The sequence below is a fragment of the Patagioenas fasciata genome, chromosome 2 (assembly GCF_037038585.1).
Source record: "Patagioenas fasciata isolate bPatFas1 chromosome 2, bPatFas1.hap1, whole genome shotgun sequence".
Taxonomy (NCBI): Eukaryota; Metazoa; Chordata; class Aves; order Columbiformes; family Columbidae; genus Patagioenas; species Patagioenas fasciata.
Window position 1 is genome coordinate 77252546 of NC_092521.1, and position 22804 is coordinate 77275349.

The 22804-nt window shown below is 41.3% G+C and overlaps 1 protein-coding gene across 1 annotated transcript in view; it reads right to left on the reverse strand.

Moving 5' to 3' along the window:
* Positions 1 to 7066, reverse strand: part of DAP (death associated protein) — a 56421-nt gene extending 49355 nt beyond the window's left edge. Inside the window, exons 1-2 of the mRNA XM_065831449.2 lie at positions 6877 to 7066; positions 74 to 170 (exon numbers count right to left, since the gene is read on the reverse strand). Of these exons, the coding sequence (XP_065687521.1) occupies positions 74 to 170; positions 6877 to 6931 (152 nt within the window). The 5' untranslated portion in view covers positions 6932 to 7066. The remainder of the gene's footprint in view (positions 1 to 73; positions 171 to 6876) is intronic.
* Positions 7067 to 22804: the final 15738 nt, after the last annotated feature.

The following is a 22804-nucleotide window of genomic DNA, read 5'->3' on the forward strand; positions in this document are numbered from 1 at the left end:
GAAAACAAAACTTGCGAGAGGTTCAAGGTCATGGAAATTTGCTGCAGCATATGCACCAAATCAAAATGCTCACTTGCTGGTTTCCCAGTCTTGATCATCCTTATCTTTTTCTTCTTTGGCATCAGAATTGTGTGGGTGTTTCTGCACAATCCGCATCCCACCAGCTTTCACTAGAACGAAAATTAAAGAGACACAACAAACCTCAGTCAAATCAGTGTAAGTGAAGAATGCTTTAAAGATGACTCTCCCTTCCCTCCCCGCTCAGTATTTTACAGAATAGTTTCATAGTAATCACAGTTTGAAAAGGGGGGGCAAAGTGTTTAAAAGTGGCAAGTGTGAGGAACAGCTACTTCAGAACTGCATCTGCCACTCTCTTTCATATTGTGCCATCTTTGCTCATTCTGAGAAGTTGCAGGTCATTTTATCACCACCTTCCAATACCATCTAAGAAAACTCAACTCTGTTTTAACCTTCCCTCACTCCTGCAAACTTGCAACACTCAGAAGAAATGACGGAGATGGTTTGCATAACAGCACACAGAAGGCCACAAATGAGAATGCTAAATACTCCCATAACACAAGAAGGGAAGAAGAACCTCACACGTCATTTCAAGTTAAAAACTACAGTTATAACAATAGCATTTATACAAGGAAGTATTTCATCAACAGTGTAAAAAAAAGGAAAGTTTAAGAAGACTCTTAACTTTCATTTAGAACAGAGCTTTTTGTTTTGCAAAACATGAGTTTTATTACATTCTAAATCCTTGCCATAATTTAGTTTTAGAATTTATGCAAATGTGAAAGCATCCCTTTGAAATACAAAACAAGAAGTGAAAGCAAATCTACTCATGCCCATCATTTATTCCCTCCGAAGTGAAATATAAAATAGGAACTAAGCCAGGCCTAACACTGTAGCTACTAAGCAGAGTAACAGGCAGTCTGCTGTTGATTTGCTTTCTGTTTTAAGACTGTACTTTTTTTTTCTTTTGCTTCAACCATTGCTATACATGCTTATAGGACAGTGTAAGATAAGGCATCTCATTAGCTAACTGGATGGGCTACATTGCTATCAGCAACCACATCAGAGAACCACTGTAGTGCTCAGGAGTCAACAAAACTACCTAAAGATGCGTTGGTTTGTGTTTCACATTGCCAGGACACGGCAAGTGTGCAGGCAGGCTGGGCAGAGGCACCCCAGCCCCAGCAAGCAGGACACCAGAGCAGCACTCGGAAGGATCCAAAGCCGCTGGTCGGCACAGCTGAGCGCTCCTGCACCCCAGCACCGAGGGGAGGAGGCACCTCACAGTAGTTCAGCGCTCATCCCTGAAAATGGGTTCAGTTCCCAGTTCTTAACGAGGGTAGTGGTGGAAAGGACACGCCTGTGCATAAATTTTACAGCCTGCGGTAAAGAGAAAGTGACCTGCCCTACGAAAAAGCATCAGCTCTTTGGCCCTGTGTTTTTTTAAATAGATTTTAATCTTTGTGTGATACTTGAAAGATTAACTTCTGATTCAATAAAGAACATTAAATAAGGACAGGTGATGAACAGCCAAAACCAACGGAATACCTTTTAAAATTTATCAAAACTATATCCCCTTAGCATGCATTAAAAACTAACCAAACAAACAACAAGCACAACCAAAAAAACCCCACATTTTCTGTTCTCTCTCCAGGATAAAACCTACACTACTTAAACAGGTGAGCAATGGTGAGCAATGTTTCACAGAGACAAGGAAATTCAGAAAGGCTTGGCAACAAAGAAATTGAGTTTTAAGAATGAAACAAAAAATGAATTTCCTATTAATTTTTCTTGACACAAACTCCTTAGAAATTTAAGTTTGTTTGCAAAAGCGAAAACTGAGTTCTGTCAAGTGCTGCTGCGTTCTAACATCTCAGTTAATCAAAGTAATTGGTATGTTTTATTTACATTAATTTATAAATTCAACATAATTGCACAATCAGTTCTTATTAGGTCCTTTTCAAATTATTTTTGTGGAAGATGCTGTCTCCACAGCAACATCTGCCAGGTTACAAACAGCACTGCTGGACAATGCACTCACAGTTCCACATACTTCAGCATCTAAGAGAGAACAATATGTGATGATTTACTGCTAATTTACGTAGTCTAAAGTCTCTCTCCTCTCATATTGTACAGCATCAGGCCACCAGCCACTTGTTTTCTCTTTATCTGTCAATGGCAAAGATATGCAGCTAACCTGCTCAGATTTTTCTGTATGTAGAATTAACAAGGATTAAAAAGTAAATAACCAGACAATTAAAAAGCATAACAGTGAATGACCAATGCAGTAACCTAATAACCTTGCAAGTCTGGTTTTCTGCACCAGTAGCTACAGGCATAGTATAATCAGCTAAAAGTATTAATACATTGATCCATAATTGAACAATCTTTAGTAATCCACAGTTACTGTGCAGATCTGGGAAACCAAAGGAAGAATCAAGCAAACATTGTATTTCTGAGAACAAAAGTAAATAGACCAGCATCCTGTATGCACAGCTGAGGTACATCTCTGCCACCTGTGACAGAGCATGCTTACATCCAGTCTAGTTTCAAGATACTTAGCTTAAGAAGGGGAATACCCTTGCAACATAATGCATCTTCCTTTTCAAAAGATTTCTACCAAGCTACACTATCTCAGGGTTGGGTGAAGGGAAAAAAATTATATCTACCAAACCAAAGGAAAGCCCACGCAATTTGTGAGATTTTCTTGCAATTCAGAGGATTCGTCTACTTCCCACCTTTCTAGCACCTACTACATAATTTGACAGATGCTTGCCATGGTGATTTTGTCATTTAAAAGTCATTCTTAAGAATAAGCATATGAGCTCAGATTTCCTTATAGTAAACCCCGAACAGAGCAGGGAGAGGATTTAAATAATCCAGAAACCACCTTCCAGTACGCTGCCAGAAATTGGTGCCCACAAGAGGAAGATGTCAACAACACTGCACTGGGATTAGGAAGAAAGCAGTTCCTTTGCTGAAGAGGGACCTCGGGCTGCAGTTGCTCAGGAGATCTCAGATGGGACCTGTGCTGGGCAGGAGGGGACCAGGAACAGACAAAAGAGGCCCTCGGCCTCTACAGTGTGAAATAAAGAGGGTTCACCTGCCAACATGTTCCAAGAAGAGTAATGGCACAAGTCTCTTTGCCCCTCTGGATGAGAGCTGAGTTTTGGATTTTAACTATTACTTGTCATGTTTCTCCCCAGAAAAGGCAGACAGGACAGTCTTGTTTGTCCTGTGAATGCCACCCTGCATTCCTCTTCAGGGTATGATCGCTTCTTTTGGAAAAACGTTAAATAACCATGTTAATCAATTACCATTCAAGATGATCTGCAGTCAGTAAACACTCTCAGTTTATCTATCTTTTTTTTCCCTCCCTCTGCTGTGCTTCTACAGGACTGCTCCCAGTTTCTAAGACTGAATTCTGAAATAAACCCTGCTGAGCCACAACCAGCACCAAGGCCCCAGAGAAGCTCCACAGCTCTGCAATGGGCCCGGCCCCAGCTCACTCAGCCTGCAAAGCCTGGACAGCCCTGCCTGGGGAAACCTTCCGGCTCAACCCAAATCACCCACTGGTCACAGCAACTGGAGAGGAACTTCTAGAAATCCAGTATATAACCAAAAGCTTTAGCAGCTTCCCATTTTCCTTGAGCATCATATTAAATGTTAACACAAAAATTATTTTAGGGACCATATAATAACAGATTCTATTACACTGAAAAGATATATAAAAAGCTGTGACTGATGTGGAATGCAAAATATGCCATTCTGCAAGCTTAAGGGAGCATACATTAATGTCTGACAAAACAAGAACAGAAGAGTCATTAGATATTACATACATTCATTTCACAGAAAACTTGGCTCAGAGCCATGTTTTTTTTAATGTAGGAAAAAGCACACAACCATTTTCACAAACCTATCGTAAAGCTTCATAAATTAACTATTAACACAATCACCTTGCTTTACTCCTCCCCAGTATCTACTAAAAGAAATGAACAGCTAAAAGCATAATTACACAGACCTCTTTAGAGGGACTGCAAGCTGTACAAACCTACTCGGCAATACATTATAGATGCATTGATCTCACTGACAGATGCACATTTAATAAAGCTTAAGTTGGGGCCCTCTTAAGTTTCAGAAAGGAGCTCAAAGTTGCTTTGTGCCTCCTGTTACCAGCCTGAGGTCTAGACGTTTCTTTCTATTTCATTATCCTTTCTCTTTTCAAGTGCTCTTCTTGTCTTTTTTTTTTTCCCTATGTTAAAAAGTCAATGCAGAGAGGAAGCTAACAGACTGCATGCAGTCAGTAAGTCAGGGCTAATAGTGCATATAAAAAAAACCTGATTTGTCAATTTTGCTTTAATTTGATGATCTAAGTCCTTCCTACCTTTTATGCGTGTAATTCATACTCAGTGGGATAAGATACACCTGTAATTACAGGTAGGGCTCCTTATACCACTGTATACATCAAAACCAGAGCTTTCAAGCCATTAGTCAAAAAAGATCCCCTGTTCACATCTTTGCCTTCCTAGGAGCTAGCCTTGTTATCTATGAACACAATTCCACCTGTATGTAGTCTTCTTTTATTTTTTTAAGAATTCTTGACTTTTATTTTATTAGAACTTGTTTGCAAACTGACCTATTACATTATATTATTATTCAAGGATCTAAACTGGCTTGAAATAGATGATTAAAACCTAGTCTCACCCTTAGAGTAAAAATAAACTGTCACTAGTCGTCACATTTATTGTGGACCTTCAAAGTGTTAAAAGACCACAGGGCCACTTTTCCCTTCCAACCAGCTCAGAACCATCTTCTTCCATAAACAACCTGAAGATACCACAAAGCATTAGGGTTTTTTTGGCCTGAAGGAAAGACTTGGTGGTCACCTTCTCCCCAAAGCTGAATTGGTGCATGCTTACAAAAAAATCCTGAAGGACACCAAGGACCTTAAAAGGCACATTGTTGAAAAAGCTCTTCAGTTCATAAGTGAATGTATGTTTTACAAAAACAAACAAAACAAAACCCTGAAATATTCTGACAGCAAGAGAAAACTGTATTATACTTCGATAATGCTTTTGCACCATTTGTTTGTTTCTCACATGGTCTACTGTGGTTCATTTGAGGTCTTTAAGAAAAGTGCACCTGTATCAAAACACAGGCTTGAAGCAAAACTCTCAAACATGTAATATCAGAAAATAAAGTTACAAAGCAACTAACTGAAAATATCTGCCATTTAGGTTTTGTTCCCTTGCCATTGATGGTGCAGCAGGAAGACACAGCTAAACCAATATAAGGTCTCAACCATCCCTTCATGTTGATTTCAATGCCTACCTGACTCTCAAAGTGAGTCAGCTTGAGGAGCGACAGCAGCATGAGCTGTTGTCCTTGGGAAAGGTACTTTGGTTTAGTCCCCTGACCCAGCTCACCAGGAGGCCAGACAAGAGCTAATGCCAAGACAAGGGAAGCTGCACAAGTGGGACAACTCTGCTCAGCCAAGAGGTCAGCTTACCTACACTGCTGAACTCTGTCTGCTAATGCAAAGCCGAGTCATTATTTATCACTTCTAGTTATCTACTTCAAGGAATTTCAGGTCCTTATTATAAAAGAAGCAGAATTCAATTACAGTTCAAAAATAGCTTTCAAATTTAGCTATTAAATCTCATCAACTGATTTGAAAATAAAACTAACCACCTTGTGAATTAAGCATTTCAGCATTTTTGACTGAATCACTTAAAAACTCAGCAACTGTTCCACCAGGAAACACTAGAAGACACATGACAAGTCGCCAGTGCAGGAACCAAAGTTCCCTTTTTTTAAGAAAATCATAATAAAGAAGACGAAAAATTAATGCTATGCAAAAGAACAAGACAACTTGGATACTGCAAGTAACCAAACACCACTTGTGTAACAAGATGAGCTGCTGTCTATGGACGGAAGCAGATCAGTGCCACACCAAAGGCAAAACCCAGTTTCTACCCAGATCACCTGCTGCTCTGTGGGCCCATGAACACACAGCAGTGGGTGGAAGCTGCCAGAGCTCCTTTGCTGGGCAACTCGCAAGCAGCTTTGCTTGTTTCCTACCCTGCCAGCCTCCAGAATGAAAACTCAGAGCGTGCAAGCCTGCTCTAGCACTCGCCCCACAACGTCCGCAGGCAAAATGGATGCCCAGAGTACCATTAATTTGTCTTTAGTGTGTTCACACTCAGCTTGCACCGTGCTGCAAACAGCCACATAGGCTGTGATGTGGCTGAGACTGACCCTTGTCCCTTCCCACCTTTATCAGCCCCAGGCGCTGGGTTTGTAGGCCTCCACCGTCTTTCGAGGACGGGATGCTCTCATGGACGAGGAGCACCTAAGACGACGCTATCTGTCTCCTGGGTCAGAAGCTGAAGATGCCAAACAGCACAAACCCGGTGAGGATTTGTCTGTAACCAGACAGCTCCCCTGGGAAATGCAGGGCAGGGAGTGCCACCCCCGAGACTGGTGAAGGCTGCAGATGGCAGGAAAGCAGAGGGAGAGGGGGTGAGCGGCGAGCAGAGACGGGGCCGGGGTCCCACATCCCCGTCCCATTGCCAGGGAGCCGGATCAGACGTTGCTTCGGGCGGCGGGGCCCCAGCGGAGGCGCCCGGGGACACCGCCCGGGGCTCACGCCCCCCGGTAGCGCCGCGGGACCCGCCCGGGACCGCCCTCGTCCTCCTCAGCCCCGGCGCCGCAAGCCGGGCGCTCCGCGGGGAAGCGGCGCCCGGCCGGGCTCTCCCGGAGGCACGCGGCTGCCCAGGCCGCCCCGGCCCCCCAGTCCCATCCCGTCCCCAGAAGTGGGAAGAGAAAGAGCGGAGAGACGGGAACCGGCGGCCGTACCAGCAGGAGGGTGTCCGGCCCGCGTCTCTGCTTTCTCTTTGGGAGGCGAAGACATTGTTACTGTGGCTCCCTCACCGGGCACCCGCACCCCGAACAACTGGCGGCGCCCAGCCTGCCCCGCGCTGCGCGGCGACACCCGGCGCGCCCCTGCTCCCGCCCTGTCAACGTGGCTGCCGCCGGGACGCGCCCACCGAGGGCGGGGCCGCGCTGCGCTGCGGGGAAGGGCGGGGCCGCGCCCGGGGCGGGGCTGCGGGGCGGGGCCCGACCACACCCCGCCCTCACGCCTCCGCCAACCCGCACCGGGGAGTGGCGGGATCCGCACCGGGGGAGGTGGCGGTGGGGGGAGTGTTGCCGCCCGTTGCCGGCACAGCGCCTGCTCGCTTTCCGTGCCAGTCTGTTCCTGTGTCTATTTATCTTCCTCTCTTTGTTTGCCCGGAGTTTTGGAGCTTTTAAATTTCTCTTCTCGTGACTCTTATTGCCGCTGCTAAGTGTGAAATCAGTGTTGCGAAAGTGCCATTCTTCCCTTTTTTTTTTTTTCTTGAGTAATAAGAATTTATGTTACTTTATGTAACTGGTTCCTGCAAGGCTGGCTTTAAAATGCTTTTTGAATAGCATATGCAGTTTTAGAGGGTAATATACCCTTTTATTTAATTGCTACGGGAAAACGGCACAGGCAATTATCATGGTTCTGAATTATGTGCTTGTACACTTCAAATAATACTTTTCATTAGTGAGTAAGTGGCAATTCACACGTCCCACATTATTTTGTTAGGTGAAACCACGTATGTGTGAGATGGCACGTATAGTGCTCATCTTGCATGCACTTCAGATTTCAATGATCTTTTTCTTTGAAATTGCAGTGCTGATTCACACTAGTTTAAGGAATTTTTCAAATACTTACGCTACATTTTCCAAGTGATGTGGAAGGACATGGAGTACGATATCTAAATCAAATATATTCGCAGCAAAGTGTAAATTGTACCAGTGGTTCTGGTTTTCTTTTATAATTTGACATGAGGGAAGTAAATGTCCCCAAAATATGTGTGCAACATGGCTGGAAGCTGAACCCTCCAAAAGTGTTCAAGTAGTACTGTCTCTCAGGTATGTTATAGGGAAATTATTGTAACGTTATTTATTATTATATATTATTAATAATGTAATAATGTTATTTACTGTCTACTATTTACCAGTGTTATTACGATTGTCAAAATATAACTAATAGGTAAATATGCAGGGTGTTTGGCAACAGTCCAAAATATAATCACATCATACTATCCTTAACAGCCTGCATGAACAAATGTTATAAAAATGCTGTAACTAAGTTCTTGCATTTTGCTGCTGGATAATTTCAATTTCTTCCACATCTGGCACTCTAGAGTCTCAGATTATATTTTCACCTCTGTCATCTTCTGTGTAGCCTAACAAAAATTACACCAATTCCCTTTCTGGTCTCTGTCAAAGTGTATCTATTTTTATTTTATTTTATTTTATTTTATTTTTTTTTTTAGGGCAGAGTTATCTCCTAAATGGAGATTTTAATGCTTTTTTGTCAGTTGTCCTCTGGATTTGAATTAAAAGATTATATTTTCAGTTATACTTGTTTTTCTCAGGTATGTTTGGTTTGGATTTCTCTGTGCTGGTTACTAGAGTCAGTATGAATCTTTGCAGTTGCAGGTTGAAATTAAAGAAAGCATGTTTTGTTACATTAACCCCCCCCCCCACAATCTAATGCTTTTTTCTCTAAGAATCAGTAATAATTTCATATTTCAGTGCAAGGATTTGATATGTGGAGATCCACTGGGAAGAAGAATTGCATTGAAAAGGTACTTTGGCTGTTCTTGTGAAAGCTGGCAACATTTCATAACATTACAAGACTTTGCATGTCGCCATTAACACCATTACTTGCATGAAGGCTTGCTGTGGCTTCACTGCCAAAACACGACATCCATCCTGGGTGTCTCAGAAACACAGGACTGAAACAGGACATTTCCTGCAAATGCAGCTCTGCATCAGTTTTGGAACCTGGGATCCCAAGACAAGCCATTCTGGTGCAGAAGAAGCAAGGACTGGAAGAGGTCAAAGGAGATGGAAAGAGAAAAAACCAAGGCACAGGGGGACTTGGCCTGAGTGGGCAAGGAAAAGATGACAAAAAGTTGATTAGGGGTGGTGGAGAGGTGACACGAGAATTGCAGAAGCAGAGTGAGTGCCACAATGGGGGTTAAGAAACGTCTTTCCTCAAGCAATGAAGTGGAAGCCAGGACTGGTTGGGTGAGATGAAGATGAGAAGCCCAGAGGGAGGGAGGACAAACCAAAGGCAGGTCAGGCAGGAGCAAGCGCGCAGAGTCAGGCTTGCTGGAGGGAGAGGGAAGGATCTTCATTGCTTTCCAGAGCCTGGGGGTTCTCAGATCTTACTGTACTTGTCAGTACATATAGTTACTCATTTCCTCAAGTGACAGGAGCCCGTGCAATTGCCGAGTTTCTGTGCTTGTAGCATTATATAGGTGTCACTATGATACCACAGTATAGAATTTAATTTTTGCTTATTTATTCCATGATTGTCTTTAAAATGTTGCAGGAAATGAAAAACAGAGACAAAAATCCCTTTTTTTTTTTTTTTTTTTTTTTTTTTAATAAATAAATTGCAAAATCAAGCACCTAAATGAGGAGATGCCATAAAGGTTGTAAGTCAAATTTCACTTTTGTGAAACAGATTGTTTCTTCAGCAGGTCTAATGCAACGTGCATTTCTCTGGCTAGCAGCAGTGCCATAACATTAGCAGCAATGTCCTTTTCCATTATGCCAACGTACAAGAAATACAGAGGTAGGTGACAGGCATTAAAATGCCAAAAAAGTTTTCGGTCACTTTGTCATTTCCAGCGGTCCCCTTGTTTGTACCAGCATGCACAAATGAGAGAAACTGCAGGAAACTTTGGAGGAAAACAGGCAGAGTTTTCACAAAGAGTTGGCTGTGGAGTAATTTCCTTTGCCAAGTCTGCCACGCCTGGTGCTGACACCCATTTCCCAGAGAGTGTAGCACAGGCAAGTCTCTACTGGAAAACTAGTGAATGACAGCATCACAAAACAGGGTACTAAAATGCAGCAGCACCATGAAGGAAGAGTAAATAAATCAGACTGCTTGGAATATTTTTATTTCATGTTTTAACGTGTTTTAAAGACCAGTGGATGTTTTAGAATAAGAGCATTTTTGTGAAGGATTCCACAGCATACCTCTTCAACTAATAGTCAAGTGCTCATAATGGACATTTCTAGTATATGTGACATTATCCACCACAACTGAAAAGAGTACTCCTCAGCTACTACTGTTTTAAACTAGAATAGCAAGCAGAAAGAAGTTCTATCTTTTGTGGTGACAGTGCAGACGAAAACCTAGCTCCTCCATTAAAAAAATACATATATATAAATAGGAAAAGAACCCTTTACAGATTCTAAAGGCTAGGTTAAAAACCAAACAAACAAAACAACACAACAACAAAACACAAAACACATGTGAAGACATTAGATATTAAAAAACCAACCAACCAAACAAACCAATATGCATATAAAAATGATTTTCAATTGCAGTTGGCCCTTCACAACACTTCTGACAGTAATACTAGGTTCTAATTTTTGTGCCTTATAGCCTGAAGTATGTTCAGTAAGCAGTCTATTTTAAAAGTAGGCAGACTGTTGAACTATGATTAGGACATCATTTCTGTCTATTTTGAAAATACTCCCCAGTACTTAACAGATGGCTGCAATTTTTGTGCTTTCACTGGGGCCTGCAGCAAAGCTTTGTGTTCTTTGTGAAAATACTGAAACACACAGAAAAGCAGTTTCTGGGTTCAAGTCAGTGGGGAAATTATAATAATTTAACCTAGGATCACTCAGCACTTAAAATGCTGCTAAATGTTTTGCCACAACCCTCTTAACTTCTGCCATCATTTCCAGCACACATATGCACACGCATGCTGTAAATCCTAGGGAGCAGGATAAACTACTCTGTATTTAGCTATAGGGTGGGCAAAAGTCTCTCAGTGAGTATTTTTTTGCCAAATTTATAGATTAGCATAAAGTCAATGAAAACTGCTGGCTAATTTTAATAATGCATCCAAAAGAGTTTATCCTGAAAAAGTCAGTTGTTTTCAAAGTTGGGCCAGTTTATTTCAACAGCATGTTTTAAGATTTTGGTGGTTTTAAAGATTAAAAACTGGTGAGAAACTATTTTTTTTTTCCAGGCAGTCAATAGAAATATCAGTTCTTCACACAGCTCTAATCCTTTGTGGCATTTTTAGAATAGCATGATAAGTTTCTGAGAAATGATAGACAAACTAAAGGGTTTTCTTTAGAATTTGATCCTTCACTTTGACTTTTTGAGTTTGCACATCTTTACTTGTATATGTCTCTACCCATTACTCAAAACAATGGGTTTACAATCTGGTAGTGTCACAAGATGGGAAAATTCCCTCCTTTTCTACCTTGATGGAAATGTAAAGAGACTTTATCAAAAGCCAAATAATGATCTTTTCTGTTCTGTCCACTGCTATTCCAGATTAAGAAAGGGTGTAGTTTTTAGGAGAATGGTTTGCGAGGAAGTATGGGCCACATTCCAAAAAGGTGATTTTGTTATAATGTGAAGATGTGGGAAAACAGTTTGTGTAAGAAAACAAGCTAACAGTTTTGGGCAAGAAAGTAACCTATGTTTTAGTGTCCATTTTCCACTCTTCCCTTACAGACTACTGTTGCATTGATTAATGTTTGAAGTCACTTGGGCTGTCAGTGTTGCTGGTTTCTCTGTATCTTGATGATCAGATTGATTCCATGTTGTTACTCTAACTGCACTGTTACTCTGACAAGGGACACAAATTTACTTGCTTGCTGGATTTAGTAATTCAGTTTTCTAGGAAAACTATATAATTCATTTTTTTCTTTAGAATTAAATAAGTTCACTCTGGGGTAAACATATAAATATGTTGAGTGTTAGAAGCTACTGAATTGAATAATAATGCAATTGTAAAACTCAAACTCTCTTTTATCTTAGTGTTTTATTAAATTTCTTTGGAGAGGTTTCTGCTAAAAAGTGTACAACAGGTCTGTCTCATCAGAAAGGTGGAATGATGTTTTTGTAAAGAAATGTTGCAACATCACATTGTCACTCTTACGTTATCTTTCATAAAATTCAGACTTCTGGACTGTTATCAAGTATTACATCATCACAAAAATCAGTTTCTCAGTATGGTGCATTACTACTGAGATGTGAATCAAATTCAGGAGATTTTCAGCAAGTGAAGAAGTTGCTCTGTATGCCTTTTTCACAAAAGTATTCTGTTTTTCTGTTAATAGTTGTGTCAGATGCAATTACTAATTTTACATTTGCTTCTCCCTACTATTGTTTCCAATATTCTCTTAGCTGTTAAGTTTTAGACGTGGTGCATGCTAGACTGACATAGTTTGTATCAGGTTTCTTTTCTTGCAAAAACAGTTACAGGTTGTTAATCTAGGCAAATTAGAGAGATACTCAATCACCACTTGCATGAAGTTCAACAAGAACAAGTGCTGGATTTTGCACCTGGGACACAGCAACCCTGGCTGTACATACAGACTGGGGGATGAGATGCTGGAGAGCAGCTCCATGGAGAGGGATCTGGGGTTTCTGATCAACGGCAAGTTGAACATGAGCCAACAGTGTCCCTGGCAGCCAGCAGGGCCAGCCATGTCCAGGGTGCATCAAGCACAACATTGCCAGATGAGTGAGAGAGGTGATTGTCCCGCTCTGCTCTGCACTGGTGCAGCGTCACCTGGAGCACTGTGTGCAGTTCTGGGTGTCACAGGATAAAAAGGAGATAAAGCTACTTGAGACTGTCCAGAAGAGGGCTACGAAGTTGGTGAGGTGTTTGGAGAGTAAGCTGTATGTCACTTGGTTTGTTCAGCCTGGAGAAGAGGAGACTAAGAGGAGACCTCATGGTGGCTACAGCTTCCTCACAAAGGGAGGAGGAAGGGCAAGTGCTGATCTCTTCTCTCTGGTGACCAATGACAGAACCCAAGCGAAGGGCAGGAAGATGTGCTAGGGGTGGTTTAGGTTGGACATTAGAAAAAGGTTCTTCACCCAGAGGGTGGTGGAGCACTGGAACAGGCTCCCCAGGGAAGTTACTACAGCCCCAAGCCTGACAGTGTTCAAGAAGATACTGGACAATGCTCTCAGACAAATGGTGTGAATTTTGGTGTTGTCATATGCAGGGACTGGAGTTGGACTCGATGATCCTTGTGGGTCCCTTCCAACTCAGGACATTCTATGATTCCATGTTATTTGTCATGCGGCTGAAGTAGAAATTTATATTTACTTCATGGGAGAATTCTGCCTTTAAGAAAAACCCAAATGAAAACCACTATGACAATACAGTCTCACATTAAGCTAAAATTCTGTGCTTTTCATTAAAATATTCATAAATGTCTCTACCACTATATACTAAAATGAAAAGCAAAATAAAGTGAATAAACCTCTGTGACTTTACAGAGACTTTGTGCAACAAAATGTTGCTATTCATTCCTTCCTTGATTTAGTACACTTCCATTCTGCCTTTGGAGACTACTCACAGTGATCATACTAAAAAAGTATTCTGATATGGAAAATTAATAAAGCCATTTATAGATTCAAAGGAAGGAAGGGAGAAACAAGAGTGGGGACAGAGAGAAAAAGAAGGAAGGAAGGAAGGAGGGAAGGAGGAAGGAGGGAGGGAAGGAAGGAAGGAGGGAAGGAGGAAGGAGGGAGGGAAGGAGGGAAGGAGGGAGGGAAGGAGGGAAGGAGGGAAGGAGGGAGGGAAGGAGGGAAGGAGGGAAGGAGGGAAGGAAGGAAGGAGGGAAGGAAGGAGGGAAGGAAGGAGGGAAGGAAGGAAGGAGGGAAGAAAGGAGGGAAGGAAGGAAGGAGGGAAGGAAGGAGGGAAGGAAGGAAGGAGGGAAGGAAGGAGGGAAGGAGGGAAGGAAGGAGGGAAGAAAGGAAGGAGGGAAGGAAGGAGGGAAGGAGGGAAGGAAGGAGGGAAGGAAGGAGGGAAGGAAGGAGGGAAGGAAGGAGGGAAGGAAGGAGGGAAGGAAGGAAGGAAGGAAGGAAGGAAGGAAGGAAGGAAGGAAGGAAGGAAGGAAGGAAGGAAGGAAGGAAGGAAGGAAGGAAGGAAGGAAGGAAGGAAGGAAGGAAGGAAGGAAGGAAGGAAGGAAGGAAGGAAGGAAGGAAGGAAGGAAGGAAGGAAGGAAGGAAGGAAGGAGAAGAGGAGAGGAGAAGAGAGAGAAGAGGAGAGGAGAGGAGAGGAGAGGAGAGGAGAGGAGAGGAGAGGAGAGGAGAGGAGAGGAGAGGAGAGGAGAGGAGAGGAGAGGAGAGGAGAGGAGAGGAGAGGAGAGGAGAGGAGAGAAGAGAAGAGAAGAGAAGAGAAGAGAAGAGAAGAGAAGAGAAGAGAAGAGAAGAGAAGAGAAGAGAAGAGAAGAGAAGAGAAGAGAAGAGAAGAGAAGAGAAGAGAAGAGAAGAGAAGAGAAGAGAAGAGAAGAGAAGAGAAGAGAAGAGAAGAGAAGAGGAGGGAGGGAAAGGCCATCCCTTGAAGTTTTTTCATCCAAAGATCTCAACATCCTGCATAAAGGCCATTATTTTCGTTATCCCCTGCCTTAAAAATGGTAAATGGAATTACAGAGAGGTAAAAATAAGTTACCAAAGCCAAACTAATAGCAGAGATGAAAACAGAAACCAATCCTCTTGAGGTGCAGTTCTCTCTCCCTTAGTCCTTATTAGCCTAGGACTTACTAAAGAAATTGTGTATTTTATCTTTACAGATAATGGGCACATTACTGTTGCCCAGTTAGAGAGAGTCTTGTTCTTCCAGCTCTGTAGATGACAAGGCTTTCCTCCACATGAGTGTGAGGGTGCACAGCCTCTTGGGTTTTTTGAGTCACATGGCAGCTTCGGTGTCAGTGGAAATGTGATTGCTCCTGGGAGCTCCTGGTGTGGCTCCCAAATGAGGCTCAAGAGATTTAGGTGTTGTCCTCAGCTTTGGATCTTACTACTTCTCTGTTTCTCATCTCATTATGTCTTTGGAATTCCAGCTGATTTGGACCTGTGGAAACTGTGCTATTTCAAAAAGAAAAGAATTAAAGTTGGTGCAAAAAGTAAAATGAAAAATTCAAGAGAATTCAAATTCTTAGTGTTTCCAAGCACATTGGATTTGGTGGGATTTTTTTTCTACATTTTCTTCTAAAAACAGTTAACATCAGAATGTGGGGGCTTTTGTGATTGTGATGGGAATGGAGAACCTGACTGACTACAAGCCTTGCAGTAAAAACTAATTACAGAATTGCTGGTTGCTTAATGTTCATATTTCATATTTAGGGTCAGATACCACATCCATGGTAAATAACACCAAAGTTCATTGATTTCAATACCTTCAGGTTTTTTCTGTTCTTTCATAGAAATTGTTCCTGGCTTCAGAGGGAGTTTTGCATGTACCCAAGTATGGACAGTTGGCCCCAGCTTCTAGGACATAAGCTTTTAAGACTATAGGGTTCACCATTTCAGGTGATAAACAGCTGCAATTAACACAAAGCTTGTTGGTAGCTCAGCACCTTTCAGTGCCTGTTGGGGTGACTCTCTTGGAGCTTGGGCACCAGCAGCTGCCCCTGAGATACAGGAGTGAAGTTGGTACTCAGCTTCCCATGGTAGCAATACCCGATGTAGGCTTTACTTGACCCCACTTTATCCTTTCAAGAGACAGTCAGACCTATTTTAAAAAACACTTTTTCTCTTGGAAGAGCCTTAGTGCCTTAGTTTCAGACCTTTGGTAGTTGACCTATGATTTCTGCTAACCTTGCAGCAAATGTATCAATTGCAAAGTTCAGGTCTTTATGCATGATTTATTTATGTTCCTTCCAGAGAACATTAAGTAATAGACAATAAGAAAATATATGTTGTGATGTATATTTAGTCCAAACGTGTCTTTGTCTAGAGTAAGGTAGTAGATTTTAAATCTTCAAACTAATCTTAACACACAGCTCCTTTCTAAACCTACCCAATAATTTTCCTTTAAAAACACTGCTTTACGTTACAGAGAACTAATTGCTAAACAACAGAAATCCCTCTTCAGTTGCATTCCAGATGCCAGATTTTCAACTATAATTCTTCTTCATTCTAATTAGAAGGAGTCTGAGTGTGTCAACATTCTTATTGATGTTTTCTGCTGGATGCTTTGTTATAAACTGAACATAATTAAATGTAAGTAGACTGGTATTTCATCACAGCTCAAGGGTATAAGGCTAACACATTCTTTCCTCCTGTTTTCTCTCCAGTCCTCCTTCTTCTTACCTGAAAAGAATGCAAAGTATCAGCATTCTTTAGGTGTGGGAAATCTTATGACCTCTCCTTAGGAAACTGCAGTGTTTGAACAATGGTGGATGGATTGTTTTGCTTTTCAGTTGTGTTCCAGAATTATGTCAGTTTTAATGAGTATATTTTGAAAATACTTGCTGGCTGAGAGCTAAAGGTTATAAGAGATTTTTAAAGTATGCATCTGTGTTTTATTTTTCTTTGCACAAAGATTCAGCTCTGCTTATCAGTACAGACTACATAATTTAAAGTAATTTATTTTAGTTGCTAGTATCACATTTTCTGTGCTTTTCACAGAAGTCTAGTTTTGTGTTCAACAATCATCCTCTGTTAAGTGTTTTTCCAAAATATCACTAGAAGGATTTTCATGCTTGTACTGGGTCTGACTGGGATGGAGGTAATTGTCATCATAGCAGCCCCTTATGGTGCTGTGTTTTTGGTTTGTGACTAGAACACTGTTGATAGCACAGCAGTGTTTTGGCTATTGCTGAGCAGTGCTTGCACAGCATCAAAGCCTTTTTTTTTCCCCCGCTCTGTGCCCCCCAGTGAGTGGGAGAAAAGGAGGGAGTCAGCACCTGTGTGGGTGCTTTGTCTGTCAGCCCAGGTCAACTCATCAAAATGCCAGACTGTGGGAAGCCGAGTACCAACTTCGCTCATGTTTTTAAGAGTGGCTGCTTGTGCCTAAGCTCCAAGACAGCCACCCTGTCAGGTATCAAAAGTTGTTACTGAGCTTGTGTTAATGGCAGCTATTTAACACCTGTAACAGTCAACCCTACAGTGCTAAATGGCTTCCAGGAAAATTTGTTCTTCAGCTTTTCCATGCATGGTTGACTGGCCTGTATTTCTCCAGATCTTCCTTCTTGCTTCTCTTGAAGAGGGATGTGACATTTGCCTTTCCCAGTCTTCAGAAACCTACTTGTGATTGCCATGACCTTTCAAAAGTGATGGAGATCTTACAATGACAGTAGACAGCTGCCCCAACATGGTTGCATGAACCGCATCCAGTCTTATATGTCCAGCTGGCTTAAGTGATCCCTAACTCTGCTAGTCACCCTCTATCATGAGTAATGCTTCCATTCCACTGACTGCTTTTAGGTTCCTGGTATACCTGAGGGAAGAACATACCAGTAGAAAATGCAGAAAAAAAGACACTGAGTACCTCACCTTCTCCATATCCATTGTCACTAGGTCACTTAGGTAGGAAATCTACAGCAGATCTCAGTTTTCCCTAATCTTCATTCTGCTGCTGACGTATTTACAGAAGTCCTTCTTAACAGACCTTCCTAGCCATTATAGTTTCTCATCCAACTAAGCTTTCACTTTACTAACTCCATCCCTGCACATAGAATAATATATTACAGTGTATAAAGATGTAATTAGATAGTATGGATATACACATACACAGTTATATCTAATAAAATACAATAGAAGTACTAAACAAGGTGAAGAACTAAGCGTGGAGTGGATATGTCATCAAACTGTATATGAACAGATTTTATATTAAAAAAATAATATGTAGAGGTATATTTGTTGTATTCATAGCAGGTATGGATAGATCAGAGAGATTGTCATATCAGGAATCACTTCAGTTTCTTGTCAAAACTCCAAAAGAACAATAAGCTACACTCTAGTATGCAGCACATATGCTACATAACTAATAGCCATGTGTGAATGCAAAGGTCTGTCTAGCCTAATGAGTGAAGCTCTGTAAATGCTAATAAGTATGAAGACTGTATTTTCTCCACTTGTTTCCAAAATATCCAGTTCTGACCATGTCTCAGTCCCAGCCTGTGAGCTGGGGCTCCTATATTGTCCCATAGAATCCATCAGCCCTATACTCAGAGCAATGGCAATGAACTGACCTTCTCTACTGGATGTTGTCAAGCCCTGCTTGATGAGAAAATCCATATTGTGCTACATATGTATTGCAGAGGTCATTTTTCTCTAGATACACCTTCACTGAGAACCTCAAAACCCCCACAGAATGTGGTTTTACAGGCCCTCCACATCTTTGGTGCATCCCTTGACTTGACCCTTACCCAGGATCCATAGGCACAAAGGCATTACCCTGAGCAATCCACTGGCCGAGGAGCTAGTTTCCCAGACAAACCTCAAATTCAGAAAAATCATCTCAGATCGATACATTTACTCAGGTGTCCTATGACCTTATTTGGAATAAGGTGTAAAACCATCATCACTGTACCACAAACTCCTCTCAAGATTCTATTATGATGAATCATGTTGCTCATTAGCAGAAAAGCCTCTTTTGTATATGACCATCAAATTTTGCAGTGGGTAGTGCACCATACCTTTGTGAAATCACTACCACTGTACATACAAGATCTAAGTGTCCCTAGCAACATCTGCAATTGTTTGAATGGTTGTTCTTGTCCCCCTTGTCCTAATTTCTACCTACTCCTGTGGCAGCATGGATTTGTCCTATGTGGGTGTCTAGCTTGTTTACATTCCCAAGGCAACTTCTGTGCAGAAACGTTCTGTCATCTTATGTGGCCATAGGGACTTCTTACCTCCCTGCTACCACAGTCCACTATCACATTGTTGTCTTCTTCTCGCCTTCCTTCCCACCCTTTTCAACAAAGTCCTGAGGACAATAAGCTACCAGAGGCTTTACATGTCCCATTTCACAGCCTGTACTATGTTTTGTCAAATTGCCAGAGGCTGTGCCTGCCACTGAGCAACCTATTGACATTGCTTCCTTGAAGAAATACTGTCCATGGATCTTGAATCGCAGCGAATTGAAATCACAATGGTGATGGCTGGTACTAGCTGAAATACCAATTTGGTGTTACAATTTGCTAGCCATGTTACAAGGCCACGAGGAAGAATGACTGATACTGCTAGGTCAAGGAAAATGTGTACCAAAGAACTAATTGAGGGTCACCACCATCATTTATGGACACTTTGTGAGGATAAGAGAGGGCTAAATGAATCATTCTGAATTCATCGCATCCTTTTGTCAATACCTGTCCTAGAGGAGAAACAGGATCCATAATCCTCTTTGCAGTCACCTCATTTATTATTTTTTTATAGGCTATTTCTTTCCAACCCTTTACTGATTTTAAATTCTTGGAACTCCTGGTTCCTCTTCAATGACAACTCTACTAGAAATATTGTCTCTTGTGATGATCCTGAAACAGAGCCTCAAGTTCATACAGATTAACCAGGAAAGTTCTGGCTCCCCAAACTACCTCATTCTTCTGTCCAAGGATTACTGCTCCATCCTTGCCCTTTTCATCTAGTCCTTATAATCCTATTTGCCCTTTTCCAAGGCACAAACTTAATCCTAGTTTCCAAACCTGCATCTGGCACAGCAATGTGAAAGTTTATAGGCTGCCTAAAGGACAGAGCTCTACATTGAAAATGAACTGCACTTTTTCTGTCATTATCAACAGTCATAAGCCACACTTCACTCCACTGTCCCTTGTCCATCAGTTAATTCTTGCCTAAATTTGGTCACAGGTTGAAAGTATACCTTTCAGAAAACTCTGTATGGCCTGCTTCTGCTTCTGTAATTCTTGTTGCTAGCTCTGGCTTTTCCTTTCTCTGCTCTATTGTTATCTTTTCCCAATGCAGCAATGAAAATATTTCCATGTGGTCATGTTTTAAATGTCTTCCCAGAAAGATTAGCCAGTCCTCCATATTGCTACCAACTCTGAACACTTCATGGAAATCCCTTTATCAACCTATTGTTCAGGAAGAAATGCCCTGTTTCTTTGCTCAGTCCCATACATCAGTTAATTACCTGTTATTTCGCCTGCCTTCTGTTTGCATAATCTTGTTTGTCCTTTGGAGACAATCACGGAATAAAGTTCTGCTGCACCAGACTCACTCTCAGCAAATGAAATATATATGAAATTAATCTAGCTGCTTTTTGGTCTCATGGGCACTTCTCATACCTCATGAGTCCCAAGACTGTAGCAAAAAAAAATGAAATGAAAAACCCCAAATGAAAAATCTCACAGAGTCCTCAAATGCTTCCACTCCATCTGTTTGACTGGGGTTTGTTGCTTGACACACGTACTCCTTGTCCCACCTGAGCATCTCTGCTGTCCTCTCAGCTGGGAGGGGCTTTACCCTGAACATCTGCTCAGCAAATGCTGGAACTCCAGCAAACAGATCCTGCGCCTGGAGGACTCTTCTGTTCCTGCAGTGGCCTTGGGGTCTTGCTACAATGTCTGAGAAGTGCTGCATGAGAACCTGCATGCTGCACTGACCCCAATTAGCTGCATCATGGGCCAAAAGTGAAGTAAACCCCATGCTATGAATGTAACTGTCAGCTGGGGATGCCCTTCAGACATCCCATGCCCGACTTACCCTATAGGGTAGAGCTTGGTTGCGTCTGGTCCAGCGATCATATCTGATAGGCAGATGTGGCATAGTCCATCATTATGTTTGTATAAGACACAGGTGAAGCCTTGTGTGAAATAAGACCTTCTGATTAAAGAGATAATGCACACTGACTTTCGGAAGTATTTTTGATTTTGATCAGGTAGGAAGAGAAGTATATCACTTGGTGATAAACTGACCACTAGCGTGCTAATACTCAAGCCAGGGAGACGACTATGTCTGGTTTGTCAAAAAGAAAGTTGCATTTTCAAAGAGGCAAAGGCAAATAGTAATCAAGAAGAAGATCCAAACTGAAGGATCACCTTTCACTTAAGAAGTGACGGTTCAAAATTTTGTGGGAAGAGAAATTTAATTTTGAACACCTCCTTAAAATGTATTCAAAGGAACATATTGCGAAAAGTAACATTCTCCCCTGAGCCAAGATGCGCTTCCATGACCCCAGTCTGAGACTAGAGCTATTTTAAGGCTGGATCCTCAGTAAAGAGAACACGAATTTCTAACAGTATCTCGGTTGCCTCATAAAAGGTGAGAAGAAACTTTAAAGCCAACATAAATAATGACCAGAGATCTACATGTGTTTTTTATTTCCTTTTGGCACTTTGGCTTTAGAAAATTTTGCAACTGCCTATTTTAAATTCTTTAGGCAAACATTTTTATTCCCTTTTACTTTAGGTTGGCTTGAATTAAGGATGATTTCATGGTAAATAGCTAATGACTTAATGTCATAGGTGCAGCTAATATTAGAACCAGTTTACTGGAACATTTGTACAATGCCCAGCATCCAAATGCATTTTGTTCATTTGTTTGTTTCTAGAGCTTGTCAGATAGGGGTTTAAGTGGAAGAGTCATTTTCTGATGAGCAGCGCTAGTAAGAGAAGCTGCAAAATAGTGGAGGAGAATGCCTAACCTGAGAATTCTGCCAGTTTGGATGTCAAAGTATTTCCTAACACTGAATGAAAGGATTTTTTAAATGTCGAGTTTCATAAAGTGAAAGGCATGCAGCACTGTGAGAAGCAGTAGGAAAATGATCTGCTATAAATATTTGAACTCTTGCTGAGCTATCTTTTATCCTTTGTCCTCCCTGGAATAGCTAAAACTAACATCTCTATTGAGCTTAAAGAACCAGGTCAATCAACTATTGAACACAGAGCATTTGTCCCCTAGAGGAATGAATAATTAATGTAGCCTCACTAATCTGATATCAAAGGGAAGGAAATGTAATAGCAAATATACCTATGCATAAGAGGAAAAAAAAAAAAGAAAGAAGAAAACAATAGTAACATCTTATCAGGTCTGCTTAAGCGGTTCACACACATGAACCTGAGCTGAAGGTGCAAACTGAAATGCCTGGCAAAAATAGGCGAACTGAGAAACCAGAATAATTTCTTTTGCTGGGAAGAGAAGTGAGATGAAGGCAGAAAAGATTTCTGAGCCTGTTCAAAAGGAAGCAAGGAAAATATTTCCAGTAGGAGATTTTGGACTTAGAGATGGAATCACTGCTGCTAAGCTTGGCTGTTCTCTAAGGTAATGAAAGATTCAGGCTTGTATTTCTGTAACTTATTCAGTATATCCTGCCTCTGAATATAACTTAGGCAAATCTAGTGGTAGAAATCAATTTCATTTTATATTCACTGTCAGAATATTCCTTTTGAATGGTTCTTTATTAAAAAGTAAGAATATGTTGGGCAAAAAAAATATATTCTGAAGATATTTCTAGAAACTTGGTTATATTATTGAAGACAGACGCTATAGTCTAAATGTTCAAAATTACTCTAGTGACAGTACAATCCACAGAGACAGTGTGGAAAAAGCAGGGTAAAAAGGGAAACAGGAACTGGTGAATAGGAAGTGTAAGCACAAGAACATTTTTGGAGATCATTGAGGTCCCCAGAAGCTGCAGTGAAATTTATGCAAGTTTCTGTTTTGGGAAACAATAAAAAAACTGTGCTTGTAATCAGAGATAGAAGTGTGGAAAAGACAGGAACTGACAGGACAGAGGAAAAAAAAATTCTAAGGGATTGTATATACTTTTTTTTATCTTACTGTGTATAGTTTAAAACCTGTCCTCCACAAGAAAGTTGCACCAGTCTGTTTAGGTATACAATTTTAAATAAGTATGACAGATATTCCTGTTTAAGCTTAAATGAATTCCTTTTATTTTTAATTCAGGACAATTAAAAAATTGCCTATGCAAGAATTTAAGTTAGT